The sequence below is a fragment of the Diceros bicornis genome, chromosome 16, assembly GCF_020826845.1.
Source record: "Diceros bicornis minor isolate mBicDic1 chromosome 16, mDicBic1.mat.cur, whole genome shotgun sequence".
NCBI classification, from domain to species: domain Eukaryota; kingdom Metazoa; phylum Chordata; class Mammalia; order Perissodactyla; family Rhinocerotidae; genus Diceros; species Diceros bicornis.
The window spans coordinates 39218650-39238330 of record NC_080755.1 but is presented as its reverse complement, the minus strand read 5'-3'; the positions used below and the strand labels follow the sequence as shown (position 1 = coordinate 39238330).

Here is a 19681-nt window from a genome sequence, read left to right as displayed (position 1 = left end):
CAAGCCATGCTGTGGTGGTGTCCCATATAAAGTAGAGGAAGATGGGCACAGATGTTAGTCCAGGGCCAATCTTCCTCAGCAAAAAGAGGAGGATGGGCATTGGATGTTAGCTCAGGGCTGATCTTCCTCACAAAAAAAAAAAAAAAAAGAAAGAAAGAAAAGAGGGGCTGGCCCTGTGGCCTAATGGTTAAGTTCAGCGTGCTCCACTTCAGTGGCCTGGGTTCAGTTCCTAGGTGTGGACCTACACCACTCATCAGTGGCTGTGCTGTGGCAGCAACCCAAGTACAAAATAGAAGACGAGGGCCGGCCCCGTGGCTTGGCAGTTAAGTGCGTGCACTCCGCTGCTGGCGGCCCGGGTTCAGATCCCGGGATCGCACCGACGCACCGCTTCTCCGGCCATGCTGAGGCCGCGTCCCACGTACAGCAACTGGAAGGATGTGCAGCTATGACAGACAACTATCTACTGGGGCATTGGGGGAAAAATAAATAAATAAAATCTTTAAAAAAAAAAAAAAATAGAAGACGACTGGCACAGATGTCAGCTCAGGGGGAATCTTCTTCAGCAAAAAGAAAGAAAGAAAAAGAAAGAAAGAAAAAAGGAAGCAGCTACGCAGGCACACTTATGGCATAAATACAGGACAGAGGACAAAGTGCTAGGACAATACTAGTTCTGATAAAGAGAACTGGCCACTTTTGGGGAGATAGCACATTAAATTATGACTTTACATCCTTTATGTCCCTATTGTTTAACAGAAAATTGCTCTCAGAAAGTATAGTCAGTTCTCATTAGAAAAAGATTCCCTCAATTTATGTGCCTGTGTATTTTGCCTCCACTCTCTCTACTCTTTTTATATAAGCAACAAAGGAAATGCTGGTGAATGTTTTATTACCTTGCTAACCAAACAGTAAAATCAGCTCTAAGAGCAACGTAATGTAGATACTGGGTTATATACCTACTTAGAGAAATAACGACTTAATTCTTGAGGCATAGGAGAAAAGTTGTTTGATATATAAAATACAGACTTCTCAAAGCCTAAATTTTTGTTGTGTGTGTGTGTTAAATGTTCCTGAGGAAGCCTTCCTCTGAGAAGGCTGCAACCAATTCTTAGGAACATATCTTAAAAGCAAAAGTCAGTAAATTTTTTCTGCAAAGGGTAGACAGTAAATATCTTCGGCTTTGAGGACTATAAGGTTATCTGTTGAAACTTCTCAATTCTGCCAATGAAGTGCAAAAACAGCCAGAGACAATAAGTAAATGAACACACATGGCTCTGTTCCATAAACTTTATTTATGGATAAATAAATTTTACTTTAATTTCACATAATTTTCACATGTCACAAAACACCACTCTTCTTTTGATGTTTTCCCCCCCAAGCATTTAAAAATGTAAAAACCAGGGGCCGGCCTTGTGGCATAGAGGTTAGTTTGTGCGCTCTGCTTTGGTGGCCCGGGGTTCACAGGTTCGGATCCCCGGCGCGGACCTATACACTGCTTGTCAAGCCATGCTGTGGCAGTGTCCCATATAAAGTAGAGCAAGATGAGCACGGATGTTAGCCCAGGACCCGTCTTCCTCAACAAAAAGAGGAGGATTGGCAACGGATGTTAGCTCAGGGCTAATCTTCTTCACACACACACACAAAAAAAGTGAAAACCACTCTTAGGTCAAGGTCCATACAAAAAAAGGCAGCAGGCCAGATTTGTCCCATGGATCATAGTTTGCTGACCCCTACACCTTAAAGAATGACAAACTTCATAAAATTATTTTTATAATACTACACACTAATTTGATGGCTTGTGGCTTTTTTTTTTATCCTAAGAAACAGGCCTCCCTGAGTCACATGAACATCGCTAGAATTAGGAACAGACCAAAGTAACATGCAAGTTTCCATGAAAGACAAGGAGAGGTGCTCTAGGAAACAAGCGAAAGAGGTATGATGTCAGATGCATATTTCCCAATTGTTTACTCCCAATATATTTCAAGATAAAGTGAAAGGCAAGAAAAATATGAATGAGAGGGAAAAAAAGTATGGTGATGGTTAAGCCATAAGAGAAAAATTTGTCAAGCCATCTAGACATTTGCTGAAAATAAGAGAAAAACATCAGTTATAGTTCACATACACATATGGTTGAGATGTTTTTGATATGAGACAATATGTAAAACATTCTGAAGCTCATATCATGTCTAATCAAAAAGTGTTTCTTAAACCAGAGGAAGCTGAGAGAGAGTTCCCACCATTCATGCCAGCCATGCCATGAGGCCTACCATTTTCTTCTCACTTGTTTTATGGTCAAAGTAAAATTCAGAATTTAAAATATCAGAACACTCCAATTAATATCCTACCTTGCATGTTCCTGAACTCCCACGATCTCCACTTCACTGTCTGAAGAAGCAATATTAATTTCTTCATTGAGTGGTGCATTGCCAGCAGATGTTTTGTCACTTGCTAGGAATCCTGGATCCAAATGACCTGAGAGACAAAGGGAAAAGATAAGCACTACATTTGACTTCTTACAAGCAGCAGAAATAACTCACTGACAGATTTCTCATCCATGTTTAATCATAGAAACAGAATGGCCTTATGAGAGCTTGCCACAGTGAAACTGGTACCCACGTCAAATGAGCTGGGCCAGTGTTCTGTTAAAAAAAAGAGGTTTTAAAAAATTAAACAGAATACATGCTTATGGCTAAAAGAATGTTCAAACAACATGGAAGTACATAAAACTAAGAACTCCAAGTCTCTCACTCTCTAACTCCCATTCCTTAGGAGAAAAAAAACTTTGAGTACTTTGATAAATATGTATATCTAAATATAGGTATATATAAACTGTGATAATAGTTTCTGTTTTATTCCATAATGCTTTTTGCATTCAACTCCAGTCTGCTTTTAAAAGACGTGCATAACAGGTCTGTCACCACCTAGAGGGCAATGGGGTTCTCTGCTGCTTATCATTTTAATAGAACAAAATTCTAAACCAGGAAAGCTCAAAGGCATAAATCAAATAAATAATAGAAGTAATCATTAATATCAAATTTATACTGGGATGCTTTATGAAAGATTTAACAATTTTCTCTAAATTTTAAACAATTTTCTCTAAAGGAATGCAAATTTGACAAAATCTGACCCAAAACTACACCTAAAAGGGAAGGCTAGAGGCAGATCACAATTTTTGCTCTGGGCAACTGAAATATAACCTGTATGTTGCTGACAGTCCTCATTAGACAGAAACAAATTACATACGCTAGGGAAAGCACAACAGTTTGGGGCACTCGGGCATGTAAGGACTTTTCCACAAGGGTCTTCACAAAGCATCTATTACATGGTGCAATAAAACACATTATCCAACATCACAGAAAACATGAGCTTCGTAGAACTCTCTTTCAATAAACGCTAATGGCATAGCATCAAACTACACAGCCCCATTAACAATTCTAGCAAGAGTTAGGAGAATTCAGCCTATGTATCCAGCTCTTGAATATTCTGACTTCAAAAATAATAAATTTTAGAATATCTAGAAGTTAACATAGAATAAACAGAGTTGCAACAGGTACAAATTTTCATTTACCCTTTAAAGGGTATTTTCATTTAAATATAGTCATCTGATACAAAATTATTTCTCCATATTTAAAAAAAATCCTTTGTGATACCTCATATAAACGAAACCAATGTCAATAAGATTTTACACACACAACTCCCCCCTTCCCTCTCCCTCACCTCACTCATTCCAATGCTTCAAGGTCACTGAGAAACCTGGTGTTTTCATACTCCTGCCAACTTTTAGTGTAACTCTTTTAGAAAATTATAGACAATCCCAAAGCAAAAGCCTTACAACTTTTACACTCTGATCCTGTAATCCCATCTCTGAGAGTTTAGTGTAAGGGAGACAATTTTAAACAAGCGAAACGTTATGATGTCCAAAGACAGCCACTACAAACGCTATGTAGAAACTTGGGAAAAGAGTATGCATAAATACAGTGTCACATAGAACACTATAAAAATATGTAGGTGCTGGGTAAAAGCTGTAAACAGTAACCAAGTTTGAATATGATTCAAACTTGGATGGGATTCAAACGTGGGATTATTTTTACTTTTTTTCTTCTATTAAAAATGATGCACATACGAGAAAACAGAAGATTAAAAGACTTCTAGATACAATTGGTGACTGAGATTATATTACAGTCCGCACAGGTTTGTTAACCTTCTGTACTAAAGAATAATCTAGATAGGATTCTATGTGGCACTGGCGCCAGGCACATATCTTTGCACCCTACAAGCATACAAAAGGTGGCATTCACCAGACAAAACCCAGTTTTGTTAAATCTAGGGTGCTCACTTAAATGGAGTTTGGTTAAGTCCGGATTAGGCACCCCTAGATTATGGCTCTGATCCCAATATACCTTGCTTGTGGCCAAGTCTTTTACCTAATTTCTACTTCAATGCTGTGGTTACAACTATCGTCAAGCACACTGTTCCTACTGCACCACTAGGGAGGAATACCAATTGAGTCTCTTTTTTTTCAAACCTTCAACTTGTCCATATTCAATATTCGAGCAGCTTTATTTATCCAACTACAACAGTTTACTTCATCTGTTTGTTCCTACAATAAATACTTGTTTATGACATCCTACGTACTGTGCTAGGTGCTAGGAATACTATGGGGAACAAACGAGGTAGGCATAGTCTCTACCTTCAATGAGCTTACAATACATTCAGGGATAATAAAAAGCAGTCCTCTGCATTATGACTTGAAACTGTTCTGATAGGGAGGTAAAGAGTGCCCTGGAAGCATACGAAAAGGAACATTTCCCAGACTTGACAATAATCAAGGATCTGAGCTCTCAGGGAAGAGTAGCCACAGGTGAGGGGAAGTAGCATAAGGAATATTGTGTTGCCCTTTAAGGTATACCAATTGGGTGAAATTCGGGGTAATGGTAGTAAAAAGAGTAATGACAAATGAGGCTGGCAAAGTCAGTAGAGGTCAGATTGTGGTAGAGTCTGAACCTGACCTTGAGAAGTAGGAAGCCACCGAAGGATTTAAGCAGAAGAGTGAGATGATCTGGTTTTCCATTAAAAAAAATTTCCTTTTGGAGTGTAGAAATGGAACTAATAGCAGGCAGGGAACACCAGAGGCAAGGAAACCAGCTAGACTGCTATAGTTTCCTGGGTGAGAAATGACCACAGCTGAACTAGGAAAGAAAGAAAAGGGGGAATACCTTGTGTTTGTGTATGTACGGAAGATTAGTAATGTTGGGAATCAGGCAAATGAAAGAACACGACAAGTAAAAAACAATGCCTAGGTTTCTGATTTAGGAACTGGATAGAGCACAGCGCCATTCAGTGAGCCAATAAACAGCTGAGGCTGCTTAGGTCACGATGATGATGTGACTCTGAGATGTCCAATAGGCAGTTGGAGGTATCGTTTGTGCTAGAGCTCAGGTCAGAGGTCTAGAGAGGAAATATAGATTTGGTAAGTCTCAGCAATAGATGGGAAGATAAAGGTCATCCAGAGGAGTGAAGGAGGCCTGAAACAGAACCCTGAAGCACATCAATAATTAAGGGATGGGCAAAGGAAAGGAAGCTCGCCAAGGTAAGCGAGAAATAGAAAGAAAACCCGACGATATGAAGCCAAGACACCATGGAAAGAGCATTTCTAGGAAGTGCTCAACAATGTCCAATGGAGAGGTGTGATAAGAAGAGGAACTAAGTAGAGTCCACTAGAATCTGCTATAAGATGACCATACAGGACTTGGGCAAGGGGAGCCTCAGAGGAGTGATGGGGCAGAAGCCAATATAGCAAAGCAAGCTGAAGAAAAGAAGGGAAGGAAGAGCAGACACATTTGAAGAAGTCTGGCTACAGAGGAAAAGGCAATAGGATAGTATCGAGAGGAAGACGGGTTTGAGGGAAGGGGATGTGTATGTATGCACAGATTTTAAAGATGGGAGAGATCTGGCCATATTTAGAAAAAAGGCCGAGGGCCGGCCCGTGGCTTAGCAGTTTAATGCGTGCATTCCGCTACTGGCAGCCGGGGTTAGGATCCCGGGCGCGCACCGATGCACCGCTTCTCTGGCCATGCTGAGGCCGCGTCCCACATACAGCAACTAGAAGGATGTGCAACTATGACATACAACTATCTACTGGGGCTTTGGGGAAAAAAAAGGAGGAGGATTGGCAATAGATGTTAGCTCAGAGCCGGTCTTCCTCAGCAAAAAGAGGAGGATTAGCATGGGTGTTAGCTCAGGGCTGATCTTCCTCACAAAAAAGAAAAGAAAAAAGGCCGAGAACAAACATGGCAAAAAGCTGAGGCAATCTTGATCTGTGAGGAATGCGGCAAGGCCATCTGCAGAGCACAGGCGTGGGTAAGGAGGCAGGGTAGGGGTTTAGAAAAGCAAGTAGCCACTATGAAGAAAGAATGCTGCCCAAGGAAAGGGATGGAGTGCTGGGCAGCAGAGAGCCAAGATGAGGTTGCGGATTAGGACGTTAACATGACCCTTAACTCTGCAACTATGTGATTTTTTCCAGCTAGGCTTAGCAGTATGGAAAAAGGCTCCAAGTGTGCGTCCAGGGATCAGACTTTGCCAGCTGGGTACAACAAGACAGCCACCTAATCAAGGAGCTGAGGATACTGGCAAAGGAGAGTTGGGCTTATATATTCTAGATATGAAAAGAAGTGAAGCTAAGAGGAGACTGATAACGGACTGCTGGATGGGTTCAATGAGGTAAAAGAGTAGTATAGTGAAGTAACAGTGTGAGAGTACAGAAAAGCCCCCAATGAAAAGGAGAAAGCATTAGGAAGAGACAGGAGGAAAACCAATGGGTATGAGAAGTAAAACACTGTACTTCCACCCTCTCAGCCACCCACAAAATAAAGCTTCTGGGACCATCCATTTTTCTCACATCTTATCCCTCACTCTGTTGTTACTCCCCTTTGTTCCAGCCACCCACTACTCACGTTCTTACAACTTTTCCACTGCCCTCTGGAATGCCAGCTCCATGGAAAACTGCACTGAACTTTCTCTTCAGCTCCTTGCGGAAACCTGACTCTTCTGAAAATGCTGCCTCCCCTGCAGTCCTCTGAAGCTGCTCCTACACCTCAGTCTTGGGTCCTCCATCCTCATGTGCCAACACCAGCAGCCCTTATCTTCCAGGATGCTTCCCTTTCACTGTCATAGATTATGAGTCTAGCACAATTTCACCTATTCATGAAACATGACTGGCACCTGGCTTAGTTTGTCTCTCTCCACTTTAAGTCTTGCTATCATTGTTACTCATTATTCATATGGACAACCACCCCAAAACTTTCCATGCCTACTCACTAAGAACCAAGGAGCCAAGCCCCAAGAGACACTTAAAGCCCCCTGTGGTAGACTCACAGCAAGAGGCTCAGCCCTTACCATCCTAAAAAACAAGCTAATTGAATTAAACCAAACAAAAAGGCAGATTGTAGGAGTCATGGTTGCTATAACCAAACTCTTCCTCCTTGATTACTCGATGCTTTTAAACAACAGTAATGAGAAAACACAATGAGAACATGACAGAATTAGTTAATTCTTAGTATCTCTGTGCCCAGTTCTATCCCCATAGTTCTAATTTATAATCCTAACTTGTGGACTGTTCTGTGAAATGTCTCAGTCATCGATATTTCTGAAAAACCAGTCTTCACTGATTAAGTCCATCATCCTGACCCTACCACCTACATAGCTTCATTTCAGATCTGGAATTATCAACACTACACTTTTTTTCTTTTTTTAAGAAGGAGGAAGAAATAAAAAATTACTATGCTGCTTTTGCTCGTAATTTTATAATATCTTAGGAAAAATAAGGTAACCATCACCAACATTTAAGATTCTTCTAACTTTAATTCATCCATTATGGATCCAGAAACTAATAATTTACCTACTGCTTTCACATTATGAGATCAATACAAACCATTTTGGCAGTGCAATTTTGGCCATAAAAATTACAATCTAATCCTGCTGGCGTTTAGCATTGTTACAGAACCTGTATGATGCTCTAAAATTGATGACCAAAAAATCAGGGTCTGCTCTTGTAGTCAATATCTTTATTATTGTAATATGTGCCACCCAGAAAACAAGTCAGCTGGGACCCACACTAAGTCTGCGGGCCACCACGCTCTAGAAGAGACACCAAGGCGTTCTCCAATAGCCAAGAATGCATCCTCTCTTCTGTCTATTTCAGAACCAGGACAATTAGTCCTTTTCTCTCAATGTAACCCTCTTCAGCAAGTCACATTCCTTTGGGAGCTCCTGTGCAGAGCCTGATGTTCTCTGGCCTTTGGGCCATCCCCCAGTGCCAACCCACCCCATGACCTCAGAGGAATCTAACGGCAGTGCAATGCCTAAAGCACATACAAAAGTGAGTCAAAGATGCTAGGAGGTTCTTCAAATACTGTCAGTGGTAGTAATCTATCCCTGTTCTAGGACAAGAATAAGCCCTGTAGAAAAAGTGTAAATACCACAATTACCATACATTAAACTGAAAATAAAGTGGAGGACTTAACATTTAGCTATTGTGGCAGCTGGTTGTCTCTGTGTAGGTCTTTGCCTGTGTAGCTCTTTGGAAAGATAACTTCTTAGACTATGAGAAAATTCTAAATTTTTGTCCTCCAACTACAGATCTTTCAACACATAAGTCAGAAAGAAGCAGCATAGAAAAAGCAGTAACTAAATTATTACGGCAAACATTTTCTTTCTGTCTTCAAAAGAAATGATGTAGCTACTTTTTAAATCACATTCTACTGGGTAAGAACTAGTCTTGAGCTTATTTGCAGCACATTAAAGGAAATTATTACATATTGGATGACAGTGGAGTGTTAGGTATAAAAAAAGTTAATATCTTAAGTCATTGCTCATTTAGCTTTGAAACAAGCAAATTATTACCTTGTGTTTAGTTTTTTTTCAACAAGAATTTAAAAACAACTTTAAAAAGTAGAGGAGGGGCCGGCCCCGTGGCTTAGCGGTTAAGTGCGCACGCTCTGCTACTGGCGGCCCGGGTTCGGATCCCAGGCGCGCACCAAGGCACCGCTTCTCCGGCCATGCTGAGGCTGCGTCCCACATACAGCAACTAGAAGGATGTGCAACTGTGACATAACAACTATCTGCTGGGTCTTTGGGGAAAAAAAAAGGAGGAGAATTGGCAATAGATGTTAGCTCAGAGCCGGTCTTCCTCAGCAAAAAGAGGAGGATTGGCATGGATGTTAGCTCAGGGCTGATCTTCCTCGGGGAGAAAAAAAAAAAAGTGGAGGAAAAGGAGGTCAGAAACTAAAATCTTACAGTCCCTAAGAAGCAGGTAAACAAGAGGAATCTGACCAAACTTGATCTCCTTCACAAGACTGATACAATGATTTTAAAGTCCCAATAATACATGGCCATTCTGGTCTGATTATAAAAAAATAAAAAGCCTTACACTAAGAACAGGAAACTCAAGATTTGTTTTTCTGCACTATAACTAAGCCTGTGTTATGGACAAATCGAGATTACCATCCCTATTTTAAGGAAGGGGAAAATGCTCATAGCCTACCTTCTTGACAAGAAGGCTGACAGAAAAAACTAGATCATTTGTTAAGAATTTTTAATTTCCCAGGAAAAACAAACTAAATAAATTTAGTTTACCATAATTATAAGCCTTCCACACCAAGAGTACTTCAGACTTCTGTTTCTCTTAGCTTCATCTACATTTATGTTTATAGTGAGCTATTAATAGCAATAAAAAATTAAGCCATTTTCAGATATACTGGTAGTTTCCTAAACAGGTTCAATGCAAGAGATACCTGGGGGTGATTATTACAAACAGATTCCAAACCCCATTTCAGATCTACTTACAAGAATCTTCAGGGAGAAACCTAGGAGTCTGAATAGTTATAGTCACCCCAGGTAATTTCCATGCTCAGGCAAAGTTTAGGAAATACTGCAGCAAGAGCAACTAATTCCAGGGCAGGACAGTAAATTAAAAATCCACTAATTGGGTCCATTAATCACTTCTTTACTCTGTCTACTACAGCATAAATATATTAACAACGCTGGTTAGCATTCCTGAGGGCCTACTGTGTGCTGTATCCTGTACTAAGCACATTATATATGTTATTTCATTTAATGGTAACAATAACCTTTGGGGTGGATATCAGCTTTATCCCCATTTTGTAGTTTTGTAGATAGGGAAAACTGAGGCATTACATAATTTACCTGAGGTCACACAGTTTCTAAGTAGCTGCTGGTTCAAAACCAGGCTGTTTGTTGGCAGCAGCTACCACCCACTGCACTGTCCAATTCTAGCATCAAGTGAGAAAAGTGAACACATGGCAAGAGTTGAAATGGAAAGTTTAGGTCTTTTGTTCACCATAGGCTTTCCTAATTCCAACTCTTTTGCCTTGGTTAAAAAACTAAACTGTAAAAACTATTTTGCATACAAAAATATCATCTAATTGCTTGGAAAAAGAGGCAAGCTACTCTTATCTCCAATGATTACTTATGTGATCCTAAACGGAGTAGGGCTGCAGACCTGGTCTGAGAAGCTGATATTGATCAACCCCTGAATAGTCTGTTCAGTGACTGGGTTTTTATTTTGTTGGGAGAGAGAGAAGGAGGGCTCAGATTAACCATTACAACATTTATCTTAAACCACAAGAATGACCATCTAATTAATACTAATAGTCCAAATCTCAAAACTGTAAACTGGTAATCGAGCATAAATTCTACTAATATTTTGCTGTGACACTAAGTATATTCAAATTCACAAGATGGGTTTCCACTATGACAGTTTCATCAAGATTAGAGGGTGTTATTAAGTTTTATTTATTACTCATATACCTGCATTGTCAGATTTAGAAAAAAAAAAAGACTCTGAATGAACCAATAAATGGCTTCATAAGAAAACATCATGAGGATCTGTTGAACAATAATGACCACGTCCCATGATATACAAAAATTTACGGCCCAATACATTGTGCCATATGCTCTGTTATATCCTAGAGAAATTATCACACATGTACCAAGAGACACGTACAAGAAATGTTAATGGCAGCAATAATTTGGACTAGCACCCTACACGCCCAATAAGAGAATGGGTAAGTCAACTGTGATATATTCATACAGTGGAATACTAAATAGCAGTGAAAACTGAATGAACTAGGACCACACTTATCAACAAAAACAAAACTCACAAAATGTTGAACTAAAAAAAGCAAGTTGCAAATGATTACCTTCAATGTAATACCAATTAGTATTAAAACATGCTTGTTCACAGATACATAACAAATGCAGTAAAAATATAAAGAAATACACAGGAATACCAAACATCAAATACCACATTCAGGACACCTTTGGAGTGAAGAGGGTAAAAGGAAGGGGAACAGAGTCAAAGCCATGGGTGTTTCCCTCCTCACATATTTTTGCCATGTTCTATTTCTTAGAGCTTAGAGCTAAGCACACAGAGGCTAGTGATGTTTTTAAATAATCAAGCTAACAATCACTTGAATCTGAAAATGTGATGCCACCCCCAACACTGATGACTTTAATGATACTTTAAGACCCCAAACCTTGCACTATTAGGTTAAATCAGATGAAAGCTGGGTTTGTTGTAGGTCAAAAAGTCAAAATATTAACAATTCCATATGGCTCAAACTAATATTAAAATTCTCTATATGAAAAGCAAAGGAAAAAAAGATAATTGTTCATGTCTTTCCCAAGAATTTACTATAAAATGGTCTATATTTAATGGCAAGACTAAGGAAACAGGGAAATAAAACTGAAGCAGACTGGATCACTTAATTGCCAATGGATGAAAAATGAAGATAAACTATTCAGTGTACAGAAGAAATTAACTCAGAAAAACATATAACACCTAATGTAGTCAAACTGCTCTCCTTTGACATAAAGCATTAATACTTAATTCTTTTCCAAGTACTTATACATACTAATAAATCCTTAAAAATCCTTGTTGGGCAAAGCAAGTATGTATACATATAAAAATTGAAGTCGAGGAGCCGGCCCAGTGGCACAGCAGTTGAGTTCATGTGCTCTGCTTCAGTGGCCCAGGGTTCGTCGGTTCAGATCTTGGGCACTGACCTAAACACCACTTGTCAAGCCACGCTGTGGCGGCATCCCACGCATAAAGTAAAGGAAGACGGGCACAGATGTTAGCCCAGGGCCAATCTTCCTCAGCAAAAAAGAGAAGGCTTGGCAATGGATGTTAGCTCAGGGCTAATCTTCCTCACAAAAAAAAAAAAATTTGAAGTCCAGAGGAGAAATGCTTTGTCCAAGGTCAAATAGGCAGTTAACAGTCAAAACATAGTTAAAACTAAACCCAGGTCCTGTTCCAAAATTAGCCACAATAAATTAATCAGAAGCTCAACAAATGAGAGATTTTTATTTAGTTCCAATCACAGATTATGAAAGGAAGAATTAAGGACAACGATCTGTGGAGTTCTCCTTTTTTATTTCCCAACAATTTCAATATATAAAGTTCTAAACTATAACTCATTGTTATTTTTGTAACACAAAACTCATTTCCCATAACAAAATATTTTAGGTAGTAATTAAGTTACTAGATTAGCTCACAAAAGTCAATGCAATTTATAATTTAACTAGAAAACTACAGTTCTTCCATAACACTAAAGTAAGAAAATACACACTACATAAGCAGTCTGTGTCTCAATCCCCTCCCTTTCTTTTCTTAAACTAAAGCACTAGTACTTCTATTAAAAAGGTTTAAATTAGAAAGAATGTTGAAAGAAACAGTTTTGAAGAACATATTGAAGGAGTCTTAGAGGCACTGGGCAAGGTTTTCAAAGGTAATAGCAATGGGTTTTTTTAGTGAATAAACATCACTCTTCAGAATCATCACAGGGCCGGCCCCATGGCTTAGCGGTTAAGTGCGTGCACTCCGCTACTGGCCGCCCGGGGTTCGGATCTGGGCGCGCACCGACGCACCGTTTCTCGGGCCATGCTGAGGCCACGTCCCACATAGAGCAACTAGAAGGATGTGCAACTATGACGTACAACTATCTACTGGGGCTTTGGGGGGGGAGGAATTAAAAAAATTAAAAAAAAAAAAAGAATCATCACAGAACCGAGATAAACAATGCAAGACAGGGAAAGACATTTTCCTGAGATGATAGAGGCAGAAACTGAAAGAATAAGGTTAAGAAAGACAAATACAAGAACCACTGTAGAGGAATTAACAGGGACACTGCACACTGAGAGGCAGAAGAAGCAGTGCAGCACTGCATAAGAACAGCCCCACAGGGCAGGTTTAAACAGCTCCCTCCCCAAGCTGCAAGGTCACTGTGCAGAGTTGATTCAGGGAAACCACTGAGAAATGGGGATGGGATTGGGTTGAGGGGGAAGGGCGAGTAACAGGTCATCTGGGTATTTTTACATGTTAGGCATTTTTAACCCAAGAAGTATGTCTACTGAAATCTACCTATGCCTACGATTAATGTCTTATGTATTTTCATTTTGCTTCCTCATGATTAGGAAAGATGCAAGACATACTACTCAAAACTCTTTTTCAGTTATAAAAGGCACCCTGGACAGTCACAATCATCTAATGTCAGATGTCTCTGCTTGGCCTGCTCTCCTCAGCAGGGTCCACTACAAGAAAAACAGCTGCCAGGACACATGCACATTACACCATTAGTGAAGGGGGAGGGGAGGGAGACCAACCTGCCTCAGCATTCAGCTCCTCTAGAAGCCCGCTGGTCCTCCAGGTACCTCCTGTGTCCTGGCCTCCTACAGAATTACTGTGCTCTTGAACTACTGCAGCCGCCAATAAATTGTCCACATTTACCACTTCTGGGTCAGAGCTGGTGTCAGACATATCATAATGAGCTACAACTGGAGGTCCATCTAGGGAGGAAAAAAAATGTATACTTGTATCTAACTTGTGGGGTGAAAAATACTTCTGAAACTAAGAGCCCTCTAAATGCCAGTGGCCTTTATCTTATTATTCTACCTCATCAGAAAGCTGTACTTTATATATACATCTACTATTTTGTACATGATGTGAAAGTGGAAAAGATAACCCAAGCTTACAAAGATGAGGGACACGTTCGGGAAGGAGGAGAAGGAGTGTTATTATGAAGAACAGAAGACAAGACTATACTGAACAATGTTACACTGAATTCCTGTCATACTTCTAAAGAGCAAAAGATTAAGAAAAAGGGGAAGACTTCACAGAGAAAGTAAAACAGATTTTTTTAAAGGAAAAAACTGATGCAAACTATTAAAATTCAATTTATACTTTTTTAAGAGAATGAATCTAGTTCTTTCTCTTAGTGGCTAACACTAAAAGTCCCTAATAGATTCAGAGAAGAAAATCAAATACTTTTCCTCTTTCTAAAGAAAAGAGATTAACACTAAGAGCTCTACTTGACTGACTTATCTATTTCCAGTAAAGGCCTTTTATAATATCAGGGATGTTATGCATTTTACAACATTGTACAAAAAGACAATACTCACAAAACCCATCTTCAGGATTTTGCTTTGGATGTCTTATGAGGGATATTTATATTTTCTTTTCCCTGAGAAAGACAACCAGCTGACACTCCAAGGAAATGATAGGCAATCTTACGGGTTATTTTACAGGAAGATATTAAGAGTTCTTACTGGAAAAATAAGAGATCCCTTCCACCTCCAAACCACCCTAACTAGCTGAAAAATGCAGCTGAGTTCCAAAGTAATTACACTGCAGTGACTCATACTAAAATAACTCAATATTCATGCTTGTAGAATATATACATGCTTTAAAATGCTAACGCTCCCTTTTTCTAATATAACAGCAAAAAGCAAAAATAAAGTTTTCATTCAAGTACGAAATACATCCCTTACTACTACCTCCATTTTAGAATAAAGCAGAAACAAAGGAATGCTGTTTCTCCCCCAGCTATTTATGAAGTGCAGGCAAATCATTTATTTCCATAAAGATTTTTTAGTATCATCCAACAAATTAACATTAAACACATCTATTTTATGAAACTCTTGACTATGAAGGAATACATATGCCAATGAATCATTAAAATAGAACAGAATGAAGGACTACTGTTTTAATACAAACATCCATTGTGTAAATTGTCACTGAACAAAACATGGAACACAGTTGGGGTATTTATCCCTTATAACTAAGTTCCCAAACCATAGGTTTATGTAGCAACATTTTTAAAATAAAAAATGACCAAACATAAAAGCAAATGGGTTGTTAGGTGCCACCGTGTAAAGACATGTCACAACATGAAATTCTGACGATCATGACAATTTCAGTTGACTACTTAAAAATAATTTCCAATTCTCCCAAAAGGGTAAATCAAGTTCATAAAATTCAACAGTGTGACCTCGGTATCAGCTGGTAATGGATTTTAGTTCAAATAGCAAAAAATTGGTTCATATTTGAGGTTTTTCTTTTCTAAAAAAAGAAAAGAAAGCTGTATCATTTATGGAGTTCTCGTCAGAGTTCAAAATGACTATTATGGAATCAAGATACCATGTGATATCCAAATACTTGAGTGCAGAAGATAAGAGGGTCAAGTACAATATTGACTATTTGACCAAATGTTCTATTTTATAAAGGGCTTTATTAAGTGTTTTGTGTTTGCAAAAAAATTTGTGATTGATTTTAAAATTTATATCACAAATACCATTCACAGACTTGCCCTCACATCGTCACCACAACCACCAAATTGAGGCAACAGGTCAACAGTCAAGTCAAAATTGTACCACTCCTATATGTATAATCATGCAAATAGTATAAGTGTATATGTACATGCAGAGTAACATCACCTACCCACGGGAATAACTTGTCTGAAAGTCTTCATCAGTAGGAAATACAAGCATAAACTTGTTATCTGGCTTCATTCTTGTATCTTCCATATTTCCAAACAGCACACCTTATAGCTTAGCTTAAATTTAGTATTCATCATAAACAAAGACAGTAATATTTTCATATTTTAATTACACTTAAAAGTTAAAATAAATTGTTAACACTGTCACTTTTCATTTTCAGTATATTCAAATGATGACAACTCAATACTATACAAACTTTAATAAAAGAATGGTTGCCTTTCCAACTTTGTCTTCCAACAAGAAACCACAATTAAGGATCTTGTGTTCCAAGGTCATCTTACACTTATCATTAGCAAACCAAGATTATATAAGATATGTTTAAAACCCTTAGCAGGAGGGCTTGGACTTTGAACCACGAAGTGAATATTAGCTAAATGATGGTGACAATTTGTGATACTTTTTTAAAATGTGATTCTTGCTGCAGAGCAGAATTAAGAGACATATAAGATGCTGTAATGATTTTATCTGCCTTTTAAAAGAAGAATCTCGGGGCGGGGGGGGGTTGGAATCACACCACTGAGGAGGAGCTAGGAAAACTCAGCACATTAGTAACAGAGGCAGCTATCTATGCTTCCAATTTGACTCTATGAATTCATTACAGAATGGAATAAACACGGAGGTACTGTCCTTCCTCTCACTTGATTACCCCTCTTTGCTATTAAAACAATTACACTGCTCCTAAGATTATTTGACTTTCAAAAACATCAAAAAATAGTCACTTCAAGTAAAGTTACACGTGGAAACATTTCCAATTTAAAATTCAGTCACTAATGTAAGCACATCCATGTTTACAACATTTAAGGCTATTCAAACTGCACATTCTCCCATCTGCTAACTCTGAAATGTCACAATTTTAAAACATAAATTTATAATAATGAACTTACTACTTTTTCTATGACCATTAAAAGCATCTCTCTATAAAGGTAAATTTAACACAACTAGTTAATAACTATTTGGTCTGTGGTTATTCAAGTGCTGTTTCTCCTCCTGACTGAAATTTTTGCTGCTCGTTACAACTACAAGGCAAGAAAAATTAAAGTCAAGCAATCCACCAACTACTTTTTATTTAAGAACATCAACTCGTCCATTTTATGCCAGAAATAGGTTTGTACCCTCTCACTGACCTCCTAGCCTATAAATAGTTCCTAACTTTTCAAATACCAAAATACAGATGTATCTGTGTCATCATACGTTCCTGATACAGTGAGGTTTACCCTTTTGTGACCTTAAACCTTCTGTATTATTGTCATCAAATGTTTAATTTTATAAATTAGTTTTCTTTCAGTTAAATATGTTCTCTTCTAAGTCTCATGGAAACAATCTGAATAATGAAAACAAAAAAACAAAGCAAAACAAAACCTAACACTCTTTACTGTGTTTATCCCTGACAACTCCCTCTTTTCAAATTTGACAACCAAAAGCTCAGAATTTTTAAACTATATAAGATAATACATAATTTACCACTCTCATCTTATAGATGAGAAATTTGAGTCCTAGTTAGGTGGAACCGGAGTAGACTCTAGTTGTTCTCATTGTCGAGGGAACAGGGAATATACAGGATGAGACTGGAAGCGGCACAGCAAGTACATACAGATTTTTGGCAGGAAACATATAGGTTAAGGTCTTGCCTACTACTACTTAGCTGTGTGACTTAGTTTCTTCACAGGATTACGATTAGGGTTAAAGAAGACATGACACAGAACACAACAGGAGATCAAATATTGGTCTACTGCCCCACCTTTCTATTATAATTAGCACCTGCTCTACTTCATTACTTGTTTGCTTATCTTTGCATGTAAACTCTGCTGTACACAGCCTACAAGCAAGAAGCTGTGAGAAAACATCAATGCTTGGGCTGGTGCCCTACACTGGTCATAGATTAACACAAACTGTTAAGTAAATGCTTTGCTGGGGGGCCGGCCCCATGGCTTAACGGTTCAGTGCGCCGTGCTCTGCTGCTGGTGGCCCGGGTTCGGATCCGGGCGCGCACCGACGCACCGCTTCTCTGGCCATGCTGAGGCCGCGTCCCACATACAGCAACTAGAGGGATGTGCAGCTATGTCATACAACTATCTACTGGGGCTTTGGGGGAAAAAATAAATAAATAAAATTATTTAAAAAAAAAAATGCTTTGCTGGGATTAATGAGATCATCACAAATGTGGCTTTTGTATTTTTATTTTTGTTTGAAGTGCAATGTCAGCTTGGATGTATTCATACAAAAGTGTTTCAAAGCCAAAAAGAGATCATTTTGGATTATTTCATATTTAGCATCATCCTTGCCTACACAGGTCTTTCACTAACAAAGTGTCGTCAGTCTCTCGGTATGAATTCTAATTACATCTAGGAAAAAGGAATTCCTCTTGTATCCCAGAAACACCTGGAAATGTCACTCCACCTTCTCTCTCTATTGCTAAGTCTTAGGCCCAAGAAAAGGTGGGGCAATGGTTTGCCCCTTCAACTCCCATTTCAACAGCTAGAGTAATATACAATAAAGCCCAGAGAAAATTCCTTCTCTCCTCTCTACTACAGCGAATCTCCTACAACCCCTCACTAGAAGAGGAAAAATCTATCTTGTTGCTGCCAAAGGACTCCATACAGTGCCATTTTCTACAACATCAAGAGAAAGAGAGAGAGGGTGGAAATCATACTCAGCTTCAATCCAGACAGCAAGATTCAAAAAAAATTACACCTGAAAGAAGAGTTCTTAGCGATTACATAGCCAAGTGGTCTCAAAAGGGGGAGTGTGCGTGGGGTGGCCAGGTGAAGGGAAGAAGTGTGGGCGAATGAGGTGTGGGCACAAAGGACTGAAGGAAAAGAGCAAGCACCTCAAGAGTTGCAGAAGGGAATTTGCATTTTGGTAGAACCTACCCAAGAAAAAACGTCTTTTTCATTACACACCAAAATATTTACCAAGATGAAAATTTATATTTGCAAATTACAAAGAATATTTGAGAATACTTATGCTGTATTTTTATTACTATCAATCAAAAGTAAAATATACATACATGGAACAATATGAATAAATAGAAAGCAGTCATTTTCAAAGCATCTCCTAGAAAAGATGAATAATTACACCAACCAGAAAAGACAAAAATCTATACAGAAAAATGCCATCTCTAGAAAAACAGCTTTAATGCCAAAAACCGCGTGTGTATATTTTCTTAAGAATAGGGCCAACCCCGTGGCTTAGCGGTTAAGTGCACGGGCTCTGCTTCTGGCGGCCCGGGTTCGGATCCCGGGCGCGCACTGACGCACCGCTTCTCCGGCCATGCTGAGGCCGCGTCCCACATACAGCAACTAGAAGGATGTGCAACTACGACATACAACTATCTACTGGGGCTTTGGGGGAAAATAAATAAATAAATAAAATTATAAAAAAAAAAAGAATAATATCATAAAGGGGCCGGCCCCGTGGCTTAGCAGTTAAGTGTGCGCGCTCCGCTACTGGCGGCCCGGGGTTCAGATCCCCGGCGCGCACCCACGCACCGCTTCTCCGGCCATGCTGAGGCCACGTCCCACATACAGCAACTAGAAGGATGTGCAACTATGACGTACAACTATCTACTGGGGCTTTGGGGAAAAAAAGGAGGAGAATTGGCAATAGATGTTAGCTCAGAGCCGGTCTTCCTCAGCAAAAACAGGAGGACTGGCATGGATGTTAGCTCAGGGCTGGATCTTCCTCACAAAAAAAATAAAAAAAAGAATAATATCATAAAGCTCTTTTAGTAAAAAAGAAAAATGTCTAAGATAGGGCTAAATGAAAATGAAAGGCAGCAATATGCACTGAAATTTTACATTTAGGAGTTAAGTCACTTTTAAAATAAAAC

The 19681-nt window shown here is 39.0% G+C and overlaps 1 protein-coding gene across 4 annotated transcripts in view; it reads right to left on the bottom strand.

Annotated features, from left to right (window-relative positions):
• ARK2N (arkadia (RNF111) N-terminal like PKA signaling regulator 2N) overlaps positions 1-19681 on the bottom strand; it is an 82539-nt gene that overhangs the window by 13302 nt on the left and 49556 nt on the right. For 3 of the 4 annotated variants that reach the window (XM_058557037.1, XM_058557038.1, XM_058557039.1), the window contains exons 3-4: positions 13681-13863; positions 2343-2469 (exon numbers count right to left, since the gene is read on the bottom strand). In XM_058557037.1, coding sequence (XP_058413020.1) covers positions 2343-2469; positions 13681-13863 — 310 coding nt within the window. The remainder of the gene's footprint in view (positions 1-2342; positions 2470-13680; positions 13864-19681) is intronic. The other variant, XM_058557040.1, reaches the window with a different exon arrangement.